Source organism: Phoxinus phoxinus, assembly GCF_949152265.1.
Source record: "Phoxinus phoxinus genome assembly, chromosome: 14".
Taxonomy (NCBI): Eukaryota; Metazoa; Chordata; class Actinopteri; order Cypriniformes; family Leuciscidae; genus Phoxinus; species Phoxinus phoxinus.
This window is the reverse complement of record NC_136889.1, coordinates 25,066,652-25,082,679: the sequence shown is the minus strand read 5'-3', so window position 1 is coordinate 25,082,679 and position 16,028 is coordinate 25,066,652. Positions and strand designations below refer to the sequence as shown.

The following is a 16,028-nucleotide window of genomic DNA, read 5'->3' as shown; positions in this document are numbered from 1 at the left end:
CACCTTTGTTATTGTAAGAGGTTAGAGAGAGAGAGAGACCCCTAGCGTCGAAAACAAATACATATTGTAGCTTTAAAGTAATAGTTCACCCAAAAATTATTAACTAAACCTGATGTTATGTTCCAAACCTGAATAATGTATAAGCAAATACAGTATCAAAAAAACTGCACAACATACTGAGCAAACCCATACAATCTCAAAATACACTGAACAAAATTATAAACGCAACACTTTAGTTTTTGCCCCCATTATTCATGAGCTGAACTCAAAGATAAGACTTTTATCTATGTACACAAAAGGCCTATTTATTTCAAATATTGTTCACAAATCTGTCTAAATCTGTGTTAGTGAGCACTTCTCCTTTGCCGAGATAATCCATCCACCTCACAGGTGTGGCATAACAAGATGCTGATTAGACAGCATGATTATTGCACAGGTGTGCCTTAGGCTGGCCACTCTAAAATGTGCAGTTTTACTGTATTAGGGGTGGGTCCGAAAACCAATCAGTATATCTGTTGTGACCACCATTTGCCTCACGCAGTGCAACACATCTCCTTCGCATAGAGTTGATCAGGTGTTCAGCTCATGGAAAATGGGGGCAAAAACAAAAGTGTTGCGTTTATACATTTTTTATAGTGTAAATAAATGTACATATCCATTGAAACTAATTTATATAGTAGTATATCAATTGATATATACAATTTAGAGGTCATACAGATTTTGCAGATAATGTGTTTAAATAAAGAAAATAATAATACAAGTATTGTGTTAAAACTAGTTCAATCTTTACACTGAATGTGTTAAATAATGTTCTTAGTTTTCCTTCCTATGATGGGGTACAATGATGGGGTTTAACTGCCAGCTACAGTTGTTACAGTTGTGTTAGCACCAAAATACCAATGATATCCAGAAAAAAGTGTGCATAATGAGGGACTTTTAATTATAAACAAGCCCAAAATACACAAGGACTCTTATTTGTAAATGTCTTTGCTTTACTACTTCCAGCTACTCATTCAGATGAGCTAGATTAAATATATACACTGTTACAACCATTTACAACATATTACAATATTAAAATATAGAAAGTAAATATTATCATAACTCATCAAAAGTGGACCATAAGCAATCGCTTGGCATAAATTCACAGTATTTATTGATTGCAAACTGCTCTGAAATCACGTGCAACAGCCCAGCATTTTGACGTTGAATGCGCAGCACTAACATTTATTTAAATCATCGCCTTTTGAAAGTTAATAATCACATTAGGCCATTTCTCTGATTATTGTTTTTCCATCCCCAAATTTAAGACCTCTTAACATTTAAGATTAACAATTTGAAATGCCTTTAACTTTTAAGGACCTGAGGGGACCCTATGGTCAGTGCATCATTACAATTTTGTCTTTTCTGTGCCACAGATGAAAGGAGGTCATACAGATTTGGTGAACTGTTTCATTAATCTAAATAAAGAACTGGAAAATTAAATACATACAGCATAAGCATCTCAGAAACATATTTCGATCCAATGACCGTCAAAGTCTGCACTGTTCCCCCTTTCTGGCCTCATATGTTAACTATCAGTGCTAATTTGTCCCATTAAAAGTCTTTGGAGAGGAAATGACAGTTTGGAAGGGTGTAATTTTAGAAACATAGCAGTCTGAGGCGAGTCATCTCCAGGGGGCTTTCTCAGTCTCGACCCGCCATTACGGCTCAAAGGCCATCTGGCTCTTATTAGGCACGGTGGTACAGTTTCCCCGAGTATGACTCGGCAGTCTGCAAGCACCAAACAAACCTAATCTTAGTCTGGCTCAAAAACAACAGGCAGAGATGGCGTTGGACAGCACCTGGCGAGAGCGCCATAACACAACTTGTTTATTCAAGTTCGTCTGGCTCTTGAGGCGCACCGGAGAAATGAAATGAGAAAGAGTACATGCAGTTCCATCACATGCTCCAGAAAGCACATCAGTGTATAAACGCACTTGATTTTTTTCTGAGCTGCATGTTGCTCCACCTAAAACAAGTTTAAAGTCGACAGGAATTAGAAATCTTTTCTTTAAAGTTGCGATGAAACGGAAACTCTGTTTTATCTATCGGTTTTTATTTGGATTAAGGCAGATCTGAAAAGGGAAGGTTTAACTGGACTAAATGTTCAGAGAAACTAAGCAATAAAATGTTAATATGTTTGACAGTTTTCGGTGATTAAAACAGAAATAAAATATAAATATATGAATAACAAACGAAAACCTAGTTTAATATAGTTAAAGTAATAAATATTATTATAGCTTTTAATAATACTAAAATAACACTGCTTTTCAGATGGCGTCATCTCGGCCACATAAGTGGCAAAAATAATGTCAACAAACAACTGTTATAGCCTTACATTTAAATCCTTTACGTTTTTTAAATCTTACCAAAGGTTTACAGTCATTTAATGCAGTTAAAAGGCAATGTAAAAAATATATGACAATAATTAAAAATAATAATGAAATATTATTAATATAAATTTGAAAAAAATGCAAGCATGAAAAGACGTCTTTATTGAGTAAACGCAAAACATAGACACTTATTCATTTATTATTAAACCTTTTAAAGCCCCATAACATGTTTTGCCTTTTGCGAGCATCATCGAAACAAGGAACTAAAAGTAGCAGTAGAGAACCAAAGCTAACAGTGGAGATGACACTAACAGAGACGTCAACAAAGTAGCCTTCAAACAAAGATAAGCTACATGTTAGAGATAAATATAGACCACATCCAAAAGAATGCTTCTAGGAACCCAATGCCAATGTATTAGATAAACGCATGCTTGCACTGGAAACACACTGTGCTTTTTTGAATGACAGAAATGCTAAGCTGTTAGCTAAATACACTGACCTCGTGTCTTATACCTGGCACAATAACATCCGAATTATCAGTCTGCTGGAACTAACAGTGGGGCCCAGTCCACCAGTCTTCTTCTTACAACCCATTTGAGGTCCTGTGAGAGTCTTCTCTGACTTGCAATTTAGTCATCTATTTTTTTTCCTCTTTAAAAAACTGGTCATAACTTTAAGTCAGTTCTTTAAAAAAATAACACACTCTTCTTAACAGAGGCTTCCGCGGCTTAAGTTTATACAACTGGGAAGAGGATGTTGGCCATTGCCAGCTTCATCATTACCAACACAATCATTACTATATTATTCTAGTGTGGAAAATGTTGGCTTTACAAACAGGAATTCAGGGCAGCCTCCTTTTTCCTGTGAATCATATGCAAGACAACTATTATATTATTTGTAGGTTGATTCCACCATAAAATGTAAACACTCTGGCTCTGTAACGCTATTAAAATAGCTTAGTTTGTTTGAATTTTCATTCACCCACTCTTTTCAAATACCTGTTCTCTCTATCCAGTTTTGATCATGCATTTGATCTGTCAATGGCCCCACCAAAATGAATGGTTCTATACTAGAAAGGGGTACTAATCTTTTTAAGCAATATCTGCTACCCACTACAGCACTATTAGCTCTTTGATACCAATCTTTCTTTTGAAAGTCACGTGTCTAGTATCTGTAAAACCGCATTTTCCAATTAAAAAATATATCTAAATTAAGCCATATGCTCTCATTGACAAAATGCGGAACAATTAGTTCATGGCTTCATGACCTCAAGGCTAGATTATTGTAATGTTCTACTGGGTGGTTGCCCTGCACGCTTAATAAACAAACTACAGCTAGTTCAAAACGCAGCAGCTTGAGTTCTTACCAGAACCAGGAAGTATGACCATATTGGCCCCGTTCTGTCAACACTGCATTGGCTGCCTATTAAACATCGTATACATTTTAAAATATTGCTGATTACTTACAAAGCACTAAATGGTTTAGCTCCGCAGTACTTGAGCGAGCTCTTAACGCATTATAGTCCTTCACATCTATTGCGATCTCAAAATTCCGGCCAGTTGATAATACCTAGAATATCAAAATCGACTGCTGGCGGTAGATCCTTTTCCTATTTAGCACCAAAACTTGGAACAGTCTTCCTAACATTGTCCGGGAAGCAGACACACTCTGTCAGTTCAAAGCTAGATTTAAGACACATCACTTCGGCCTAGCATACACATAACACATTATGGACTTCTATAACTCAATGCTAGGCTGCATAGATTAGGTCAGCCAGAACTGGGAACACTTCTCTTAAATCCTGATGTACTCGTTACATCATAAGAAGAATGGCATCTACCCCGAAGAGATAAAATTCTGTATCAAAATGTTAAGGCCAGATAAGTAGTTTGTTAAGGCTTGGTTTGTAACGAATTACAAACCTGCGCACATATATTCAAACACACAACTATAGAATTCATTCTTAATGCGCACGTGAGCGCCATCAGTGTTTATCACAGGTTCGCTTTTAAAGTCTGTGTAGAGAGAACGGTGTCGTCTTAGCGGCCTCTAATTTAATAACAAATTATCCTTTCGACGGAAGTGAATCAATCAAAACTAACTTTAGCTGGAAAATATCTTTATTCAAGAACCGCTATAAAGCCAAAACAATCTCTGTTACCTTAAATTATCCGTTTATCTCTGTAAAGCCGCTTTGAAACAAGCGCTATATTAATGAAGATGACTTGACTTGACCAAACAGTCACACATACAGCATTAGAAAACTAATTTCAGTTATTCATAACCAAATTAGATCCTTAATTGCAGACCCCACCAAATCCCTCTTGGGAACACGTTTTAGGAATTTCCATCTTGGAAGACCAGTGGTGTGACATTGTGGATCTGATGCACTCCTCATGCATATGTGCCTGGCACAATCTACTATAGATGTAAGCAATTTCCAGCCAACCACTTACATATGTTCTGGACATGCCTGTGGCTGACAGCCTTTCAGTCAAGGTTATTTGGCACACTTAAGCAAGTCCTCAACCCTTGTTTGGCATTTCCCCAAGACCAGACTTGCCAGCTTCAGCATGCCATTTCCTTCACAACCATGCAAGCTATTCACACGCTTCTTCTTTTCACAATGGATGTATCTTTATTTTAAATGCAAGAGTAGAATGTGAAAACAAGATCGAAGGGAAAAACAGCATAAGTGTACAAAACATTAAAATATGATTTTGCATTCAATTTGAATAACTTTGAATTCATGTTTCAGTTTTGTGCAAAATATTTTTAAAATGTGTTAAGTTTTGATTAGACTTTTACATTTTTTATTCACTTATTTTTTATGTTGTTTGCTATTCTGATAACTTTGCATTTGTTTCAGTTTTGTGTACGTATTATTTTTAAATGCGTTTTTACATTTTTGATTCATGCTCATTTTTATTTATCCATGACCATGAAATGCGTCTCATAGGCACACTCCTGCTCGAGAATAAAAGCAACAGACCTTACAATACATGTGTATACTCACTAATGTTCACAACATCCTATTATTTTAGGTAAAAAAAAAGGAAAGACATTTTTTTTTCTCCAATGTAAAGTGTACAGTAGATTTTTTTTTCTCTCAGTGGTTGCATAAGATTTCCTGACAAAAATATAGAAATTACCATCACATATTATAATGATTTATAGTTATAGGTCACCCTGCAGTTTTCTGGTTTTATAATAATAATAATTATTATTAATATAATTTTTTATATATGTATTTTATTGTATTTTTATCTACTTTTACTTGTGGTTGTTTTCAGAGAGATGTGCTAGAAATCTTTCAACCTCTGTAGCAACAGTGTTATGTTAAAAAAGTAAACGTTAAAGTAAAAGTTAACGTACAGCCCTGCCTAAATGTGTACTGACCTAGTTTTAGCATCAGGGTTTCCTGATGCTTATAGAGATTGTGCAAACCCATGTTTGCTTAGCGTGTAACCAATGGGTTTTCAAAGTAGGGAAACTCTAATCTGGTAAGGGTATATTTCAGATGTATTTGAATATAAAAACTTCTATAATAATATGAAACTAAATTAAGTGGAGGAAACGGTTCTACTTCTGCTGTTCCATAAGCGCCATCTACTGTCTGAGAGTGAATTTGCATTTTCATTCAGCCCGTTGCTGTCGATAGAAAATCGACCTATGTTTTTACACGCAATGTTGTAAATGGTAACCAGTGGATTGAAAATATAATGTGCATTCTAAATTTTTTTATAATTATCCAACTAGACATCATCACACAGGGTTTAAATTAAATTAGATAAAACCTGGATCATTTCAGATATGTAGACAGCTTTATCTATACCAAATTTTGTTTTATCACATCTTTTACAGTAACAATTTCTGTTCAGATTTTCGTCCAAAATCTCGGGTCATCCCAGTTAATTTAGCTGAAGTTGGGCTTCTCTGATGATCGGTTCTGTGAGGCCGCACACTGATAGAGATTAGGGCTGTCAAAATGGCTAAAAAACTAAATTAGAATGTTTTGCCTAATTACTAATATTCTAATTATATTCTGATTTAAAATGCGTAATTTCAGTTAGGAAAAAACAAACACTTTTGGCTTGTCTCCTGAGGATGAACAATGCAGCAGCACATCTAGAAGGTTCAACTGGATAGACCAACAAAAACATTAAACGCAACTAACATACATCATCATTGCATCTCGAGCCACTGATAAGGCTGCCTGACGCACACCTAAAATATAAATTTTTTATTGCTCTACGTTTTTGTGCAGAATTCATTTCCATAAAATGGAATGATTGCAATAAAGATAAGTACTACTTATATAATTTACTTTCTTGGAATGTTAACTTGTTGTAGTAAAAATATTCCACAGACTGGATCTTAACATATTTATCCCGTCACAAAGACAAGGTTTTCAAGGGTTAGGCACACAACACAAATTCATAGTGCGCCCAGCATATCAGATCTCTATGATTTATAACTGCGCTGACAACACTGTGGGTCTACTGAAAACAACCCTGAAAGAAGAATTCAGCACTGATTGTGTAACAGAATCACAGTCTACTCAGGTAACTAATAATGGGTTGCCTCGTATGTCAACCAGCACAATAATTAACAGCACAGATTCCTCGAGTGTTTTGCTGAGAACCCTTGTGTTATTGTAAAGAGGCCTGATCAACACCGGACACCCAGACACACACAAATACACGCCTAGGGGAGAGGAGGGGGCCGAGGCAGCCAGAACAGAGCTATATTTAACATCTTATACATGTGGGCTTCATTTGAGTGAATGTGCCTGCATACTTCCACTGACAAGAACCAGGCAGACCCCAATCCTCTAGTCCCTTAACCCTTGCGTGACTGCATCGAGAAAGGCTGAACTGTTGACTAGGATCCTTCCATTAATCTGTTCATCTATCCATGAGGTCTGACCCTCCTGTCATCCCTTGACTGTTAGAAAATCCATCCATAATATCTTGATATGACAAGGTTTAATGAAAGAGAGGTGGTCTTGCGTGAGTCTGTTATTTGTGGTGGTTAGGCACTAGCTGTCACACATTCAGGGTGCATGAGAGTCGAGAGCTTGATCTGTGTTATCTGTGTTCCAGCCCCAAGGCCTTGAACTAGTCCTTTCTCCAGCCCCTCCACACCTCTGCTCTGCTCCAGATGTCTGTTGCACACACACAAGGGCTCATAACACACTAATGATACCATACAGACACTTACACACAAGCAATCTAGAGCTTTCATAATTCAATTAAATAAATGTTTAACACTGTTAAAGCAATAAAGTCACTATGATATCAGGACACTTGCAACACTGATATTTATCTCATAAAAAAAAAAAAGTTTTAAAAAACAGTGAATCCGCTAAAATATTGAAGATATTTAAAAACTTTACTCAAAATAGGATTAGTTTAGGTTGTAAAAGCTTAAAGGACAAGTTTGGTATTTTACACTTAAAGCCCTGTTTTCAGATCGTTTCTGATGAAAAACAACGATTAAGATTAAAATGTGGACACATGCTGCTGTCCCGAGAATTTTCGGTTTCTTTCGTTTTCCCCCCACCTCCACAGTGGCTGCATAGGTGCACTGGATCGTAGTTTTTGTCCAACTCCATTGACTTGTACCTCACAGCACATCCAATACAAGTCAACGGAGTTGGACAAAAACTACGATAAAACCTGTTGGAAAGCCTCTTTTGCAGCGATTTTTGTGTGAGCATATCAGTGAACACCCCTGACCACTCGGTGAGTTTCACGTCTTTGTAAACGAAAATTTAATTTGTTGTATGCAGCCATTGTGGAGGTGGGGGGAAAGCGAAAGAAACCGAAAATTCTCGGGACAGCAGCATGTCCACATTTTTATCTTAACAGTTCTATTTCATCAGAAACGATCTGAAAACAGGGCTTTAAGTGTAAAATACCAAACTTGTCCTTTAATGATATTTATCATAAAATATTTGTTTATATTTGTAAAAATATTCTTACTTGGAAAACTTGAAGACAAAAGTGCTTAAATGAAAAAGTAAATGTGTATTCTAGGCCTGCACAATTAGTCACAATAAAACTGAAACCATGTTATGGCTGAGTGCGATTATCAAATCATAAAGGCTATGAATAAATTAAATAAATATGTGCGCTGCATGTTTCAGATTGAAGTACAAAACTCTTTTCTTGCACATGAGCAGCTCATTATGTGCCGGTGTTTGCAGGGTCTCCGAGTGGCTCAAAATAAATCCCGATGGTTTTAAATCAAAATAAAGAAAATGAACAAATGAAATATTAGCACTGTAATTTTACAGTTGCAATGCAAAATAAAATTGTAATTATTATATCATTATATATAGTGTATTCAATGTGAAAGGAGGAAAATATGCTATTACTTTTCTACTTGGTTTCACCATATTGCATTTTTTTAAGGCTTTTTTTTTTATATCAAATAAAACCAATGTGAATACAAAAAGTAAATTTATAGTAACACAAGCACATGCATATCAAACTAGATTTTTTAGATTTTCTATTTTCTTTACTGAAACTCTTAAATATCAGTAACCCAACAAATCTTTGTAAAGTCTCACATGTAAGATTAAGTCCATAAAGTGTTGGAGAAATTGTTATACTTAGTTACAGATATTCACTTCTTACCAGTATCTTATATATACACTTCCTAGTGTATGATGTATATCCATGTCAGTTAATTGCACATATAATTTTGATTCCTTAACAAGGAACTTAACACAACTAATGTTTATTAATATTAAATGAATATTGATGATATATAACTAAACATTTAATAACAGCTCTTCCATTTAGTAAACAGGCCACAACAGCTCATCACATGTAAGCCAAAACAACTGAAGCAAGTTTCAACTAAAACAAACACTCTCACTAGTTAAATACCCACAAAAGCACAGATAATTAAAAATACAGATACAACTCTGTACAACACTGGTGAGAATAATGTCACAGAGGGGAAAGTGCTGAAAGCTTTTGTTCACCAAACGAAAAGCAGCCAGCGACAGTTGTGCACATTCACAAACCTGTACAGAATATGCTCATGTGACTATTACCTAATGTGCTGAGCTCATCAGTTTCAAATGAAGTTCTCTTCCACTGGATCTTCATCATATCAGTTAATATCAAGATATTTGTACTCAAGCAGAATAAGTATTTTTCTGGCGCCGTTTCGGCAGCAAATGCATTTGCAGCCTTTGACCGCTAAAGTGGCACTAACCACATACTTCTCCAAGTTATCAGACAAATGTATCAAAGCGCAGTTTTGTGAGTAGCAGTCAACCCTTGCCTTTCCAATGGGTTAGATCTGACTGTTGCAGTCGGCAGAAAATTGGCAGCAAAGTAAATATCAGGACAGTTTTTTTTTAAACATATTTAACAGGTCTGCAGTATTTATATAATTGAAAACTTTGTTGTTATATTGTTGCTATAAAATAAAGAAAGGTGGTTTACTTTGCATGGGAACATTTAAAGTAGTAGCCTTTTTATTTTTCACAAATGTTTGAAATTTACATTTAATATTTTGCTAATAAAACACCATGCATTTCAACAGATCACGCATGTACTATATTCATGGTCTGTCCTTTTTTGAAGAGGACAACTATTAATGTACATAACATGCAGAAAAAAACCAAAGGTCTATATTTTACAATATGTATAAATATATATAATATAAATACACATTGTATTATAGTGAGTAAATGATGACTGCATTTTCATTCAACTAGCCCTTTAAGCATTTATATGATAAATAATTAGTCAAATTTAAATATTACAATTCTATATTATTATTAGTAGTAATTTAATGCATCATTTTCTCTTCATTTACAAATTAAAATTTCACAATTCCAGGCTTACTGTCCTTTTGCGACACCTGGTAATGATTTAATGAATGAGATTCACATGTGACAGCGTTGTATTTAACACCAGAGACATTTTAATTGACTTAATGTATATCACAATCAAAAAATATCACAACATTTTTGGTAGAACTGAAATAATTCTCTGAATTATGATAAGGTAAACTCTTTGCATGTGAATTAGAGTAACAACAAACTTCAGTTTCATATTCAACAACTTTTTGGTGTTGATTTGTAAACATCAGCAACCACAAGTTAAAGGCCCACTGAAGTGCCTAGGAACGCACAGCTTTGTAAGATGCGTTGACGTAATTTCCACTGAAACAGGAAGCTAAGGCTGAAACATATTGAATGGCTCCTCCCCCTTTTCAAATAACCAATAGCATTTAGTTTACCTCACAGACTACAATTCGTAATTGACAGCACCATGGAAGCGAAGCCAAGCGCTGATAATATGTTGGATTCAATAGTAGAGGTGTGAATACATTCTAGCCATTTAATCCTTAACCAACATACAGTTGAAAAACGGAATAAAACTCTAGCGTTTGAGCTAGTGATGCTCCGATTGATCGGCCGATATTGGCTAAAAATTGCTTGATCGGCGAACCCCAAAAGCGCCGATCAAAAAAGCCGATCACGTGACGTAAATTACTCGCGCGATTCTTTTTCCACCTGCATGCGCGGCGCACGGGCACACAACAGCAGACCGGAGCTTGCCAGTGGCAACATTGGTTCTCCTTCTCCCGTCTGGAAGTTTTTTTAAAGTCATTTCCAGAAACGCTGGCCGCAGAAAGTCATTACAAAGTAGCAAAAAAGTAGTCGTAGCCTAAAAAGCGGAGCTGTAGAGCAGGGGTCTCCAACACGGCGCTCGCGGCCTGACTGGAGGGAGCTCGCCAAAGGGCCGTTCACATATCGCGTCTTTTGCGCGCTCAACTTTGTTATTATAAATGTAGGCGTGCGGCAAGCGCGCTCATTATAGAAGTGATGCGGCCGTTTTTTCCACGCGCAGCGAGATAAAGAAATAACCGCAAAAGCTACTAAAACTTCTTTCTCGTTGTGGAGAGCGCAGTGCATGGTTGCATAGCAACGACAGACGCCACGGGAAAATCGGACCGAATTTTACTATTAATAATAAAAGATAAGCTAATGTGCATTGTAAATGTCAGTAATTTATCTTTTTTTGACTCATTCTTTTATAAGAAAATTATTTAAAGGCTCAAATATGAGGTTTATCTTTTTATAAAACCTTTTTTGTCAAAACTTTATTTGCACTTGTACATATTAGTAGATAACATGTTGCAAGACACTTTTAAAATCTAGCCATAATTGATGTTATTATTTTAATGCTTATGTAAACAAAAAGTGCATATTGATGCTAATTTTATTTGTTATTTGCTGGTTAATGCGTCGTGTAGGTCTTAAATTTCAATCTTTATGATCTTAAAATGTCTTAAAACGGTCTCAAATTTGACTTACAAAAGTTCTTTCATGGATTTTTGTCTGATACACAACCTACTGGTTTTTGGGTGTTTTTCATAGTTGGTTGTTCCCGAAAAAATTGTTCTTGCCACCTCATAGTTACCAGTAGTTTCATTTCTACAAATGGTGCAAACTCTGCCATTCTGTGATCGGCAGTGATCGGCAATCGGCAGATCATGATTTTGGTGATCGTTAATCGGTGATCGGCCCCAAAAATGCTGATCGGAGCATCTCTAGTTTGAGCAACCGAACACACATCTCCAACCCATATTGCTCCGTGACGTGTCAACGGTCGCTTTGGCCAGGTGGTATTTATAGCAAAGGGGGCGGGACCGGGACGCTTTAGATTCTAGAAACTATGCATTTGATTGGACAGAAGATGTGATGAGAAGCTGAAGTCCGCGATGATGTCTTAAAAATCCGTGATCCATTTTAGCGAAAGTGAGTTTTGAATGCTTACATCTCCTAAATGCAAATTGTGTCATTGATTTGGAACACACCAGCTTATTCATAACCTTAAGGCTAAAATATTCATTTTAAAAGCTAAAAAACTTTTTTTTTATATAAAGTTTTTATTTTATTTTAGGGGGCCTTTAATGTGCTCATGGTATTATAATAATGTAGCATATGAATGTACCATCCTTTGTATAAATAGACTGAGGATGGAGCTTGTCTATGTCTACATAGTAGGTCACCCTCTTATTTGTAAAAAAAGACAAATCCTGATGAATTATGGCTATATTCTAAACCTAGAGAGTTTGCAGTCTACTGTCTACATAGGCAGGTGATTTATAAGGCAGCATCCAAACTGGAAAACTCTACATAGGCAGAAAATGTGTGCTAGATAAAAGTGCTTTTCACACTGTGCTTAACCCCGGATTATCATTGTTCTAAACCCTGCTTTTATCCTTGGGTAAAGGAGCGTTTCACGCTTGTAATTTAGTGGGGTTAGCACCTATGAAGGCAGCTCACTAGGGTTTGGAACAGAGCCTATATGTAATTGTATCGTTTCACCAGAAAAAGCAGAGGAAACTGCAAAGTGCAAATCAACATACAGAGTTCTAAATGAGATTTCCAATGGTGTCGGTCATGTGTGTAGCACACAGAGTCAGGAGCTGTGTTATCAGAAGCAGCAGTGGGAGCAAGACTTCTCCACCCTTATTTTGAGCCAAAACAAACACCATCCTGCTATTGTTTCTTTCATCCGAATAGATCTATTGCTTCCCAGCTGGAGGAACACAATGTTCTGTGACACAAATGGGAGTGGAAATGATTACTCCTGGCTCTGGGATCATGACTGAGACATATCCCTCACTCACTCTGTCTGTGTGTGTGTGTGTGTGTGTGTGTGTGTGTGTGTGTGTGTGTGTGTGTGTGTGTGTGTGTGTGTGTGTGTGTGTGTGTGTGTGTGTGTGTGTGTGTGTGTGTGTGTGTGTGTGGATTCCACTACAGGTACTTGCAGAATATGTTCCAATAATATTTTTCCGACTTTGTCTAAATAATGAAACAAACGTGTGAACGGACACAGCAATGGCAGTAGCACGTCTACAGCATTACAAATGATAAGAGAAGAGAAAATGTGGAGTCAGAGGAAAAATCTATTACAGGAAAGGATGGACTGAGTTGAAGGATGGGATGATATGCAAAGGAAGCAGCCTGTGACACCAGAGGGTTTAGAAATAGTCAGCTGAATTAAACCAATATTTTATTTTCAGAGCAGCTCATCTCTTGTCCAGCACTGCATTTAAAAAAGTGATCAAAATGTCTACACTTACCTGATGATTAAGGGCATAAAGGGAGCTAAACCCAGAGGAGATGATGAACCATCCATTGGAGACGGGTAGAGACGACCCAGAACCAACAACAACAAGAAAAGACTGGGGTGCAGTTTCACCTGCCCTGAATCACTGAAAAAAAAACATAGAGAAGTGCATTACATTAACTTACTTTCCTAAAATACTTGACTAGTGTTGACTAGTAACTTGTTACTTACTAACTTATTTACAAGTCAAAAGTCATGCGTAAATAATCCGAAAATGTAAATGTTTCTGACTACCTTAACTGACAAGATAACTTCCAACTTTACTAACGCAACCAAAAAAGACATTCAGAACTAACAGAACTATCCTTACTTACCTGTATAAAACGGCATAAGTTTTCTAACTTTAGAATAACATTTTGTCACTTTTGGGCCTATAACTTAATGAACGAACCTACCTGACTCACTTGTATATGACTTCATAACTTCTTTTCCAAACTTATTTAACTAGTATAACTTGCTTAAAGGGGTCATGAACTGCATTTTTTTCAATATAATTTTCTCTGAGGTCCACTTATAATGTTATGAAGATCTTTTCATTAAAAACATTTTAGTGTAGAAGTAATAAGCCATTTTGTATCCTGTTTTGACCCTCTTTTGAACAGTTTTGTATATTGAAATAATTTTCAACGTCACCTCCATTTCATGTGTGGGGTTGATTTAAAATCTCCCAATGTTGAAAAATATCTTGTTACATTAGTTGAAACATTTGCCAAAAATATGAAACATTTATGAGTATTACATATGCTTTATAAGTCTTAGTTATGGCAAAAAAAGTTTAAGTACTTTAAGTAATTACCAGTTATAACTGACAAAGGATGACTTAAGTTTTTTTTTGTGTAAACAGAATTATGATGTTGTCACACTGTCATTCTTCAATTACATATCAGTCCATGAACGGTTTATTTGACTGTATAAGCTTGGTTTAAGTTGACTGTACAAGCTTGCTTTTATATGTAAAAAATAAAATTGTCAGGATTTTTTAATTATTTTTTTATAAAAATGATTAATTCTATAATTCTTTTTAAATAATTATATATGGCATTTTTTTCCTGATGTGTAATTGTTCCCAACATTGTATTTAATCATTATTTACTGTTCCATATGGACTTAAACTGCAGTCTATGGAGTAATTATTTGATTGTTTAACTATGATCACGATCACTTGAAGACCTGTAGAGTGCTTTCTATTAAAAAAAAGTGAAATTGTCACACTGACGAAGGCAAAGAGCAGAAACGTTAGTATAATCTTTATCTCCTGTTTTTAATAAAGTATTTTAGAGTGCAGACCTTTTTTTCCATTTTTGAATTATACCTTATACATAGCAGAGCCTTGGATAAAACTAACTCTATTTTGCAAATCATATCGTTTACAATACATCAACTATATATTGCCTTTTTATACCCTTACCTCTTATGTCAAAAGATCATGGAAAATTTGATACTAACTTAAATTTTTTCCACCTTTGTTGCCATTGGCTTGGCTTGCTTAGTTGGGGACATTACATTTAATTTAATATTCAACAATAATATCGATCTGCCTGCATTGACACTATTATACAAGAACTGAACTGAGTTTCATCACGGTTTACTCCAGAGGGGCTATATATATATATATATATATATATATATATATATATATATATATACATACACACACATACATACATATATACACACAAGTGCTGGTCATATAATTAGAATATCCTCAAAAAGTTGATTTATTTAAAGAATTCAACTTAACAGGTGAAACTAATATATTATATAGACTCATTACATGCATAGTGAGATATTTAAGACTTTACTTGTTATAATTTTGATGATTATGGCTTACAGGTTATGAAACCCACGAAATCAAAATCCTAGAAAATTAGAAAATTACATGAAATCACACAGTAATTATACAGTAATACCATGGTCAATGAACCAGGTTTTGGTTCTTTTGGCAGTGTGGGCAGCTGCAAATCCTGCTGGAAAATGAAGGAAGCATGAAGTGCTGTGAAAATGTCCTTGTAGACGGCTGCGTTGACTCTGCATTTAATAAAGCACAGTGGACCAAAGTCCTCTTTTCTGATGAGAGCAAATTTTGCATCTCATTTGGAAATCAAGGTTCCAGAGTCTGGAGGAAGAGAGGAGAGGCACAGAATCCACGTTACTTGAAGTCCAGTGTAAAGTTTCCACAGTCAGTGATGGTTTGGGGTGCCATGTCATCGGCTGGTGTTGGTCCACTGTGTTTTCTGAGGTCCAAGGTCAACGCAGCCATCTACCAGGAAGTTTTAGAGCACTTCATGCTTCCTGCTGCTGACCAATTTTATGGAGATGCAGATTTCATTTTCCAACAGGACTTGGCACCTGCACACAGTGCCAAAGCTACCAGTACCTGGTTTAAGGACCATGGTATCCCTGTTCTTAATTGGCCAGCAAACTCGCCTGACCTTAACCCTATAGAAAATCTATGAGGTATTGTGAAGAGGAAGATGTGATA

The 16,028-nt window shown here is 35.9% G+C and overlaps 1 protein-coding gene across 3 annotated transcripts in view; it reads right to left on the bottom strand.

The window, feature by feature from the left end:
* thada (THADA armadillo repeat containing) overlaps window positions 1–16,028 on the bottom strand; it is a 112,355-nt gene that overhangs the window by 44,713 nt on the left and 51,614 nt on the right. For all 3 annotated transcript variants that reach the window (XM_079635711.1, XM_079635709.1, XM_079635710.1), the window contains exon 28: window positions 13,500–13,631. In XM_079635711.1, the coding sequence (XP_079491837.1) occupies window positions 13,500–13,631 (132 nt within the window). The remainder of the gene's footprint in view (window positions 1–13,499; window positions 13,632–16,028) is intronic.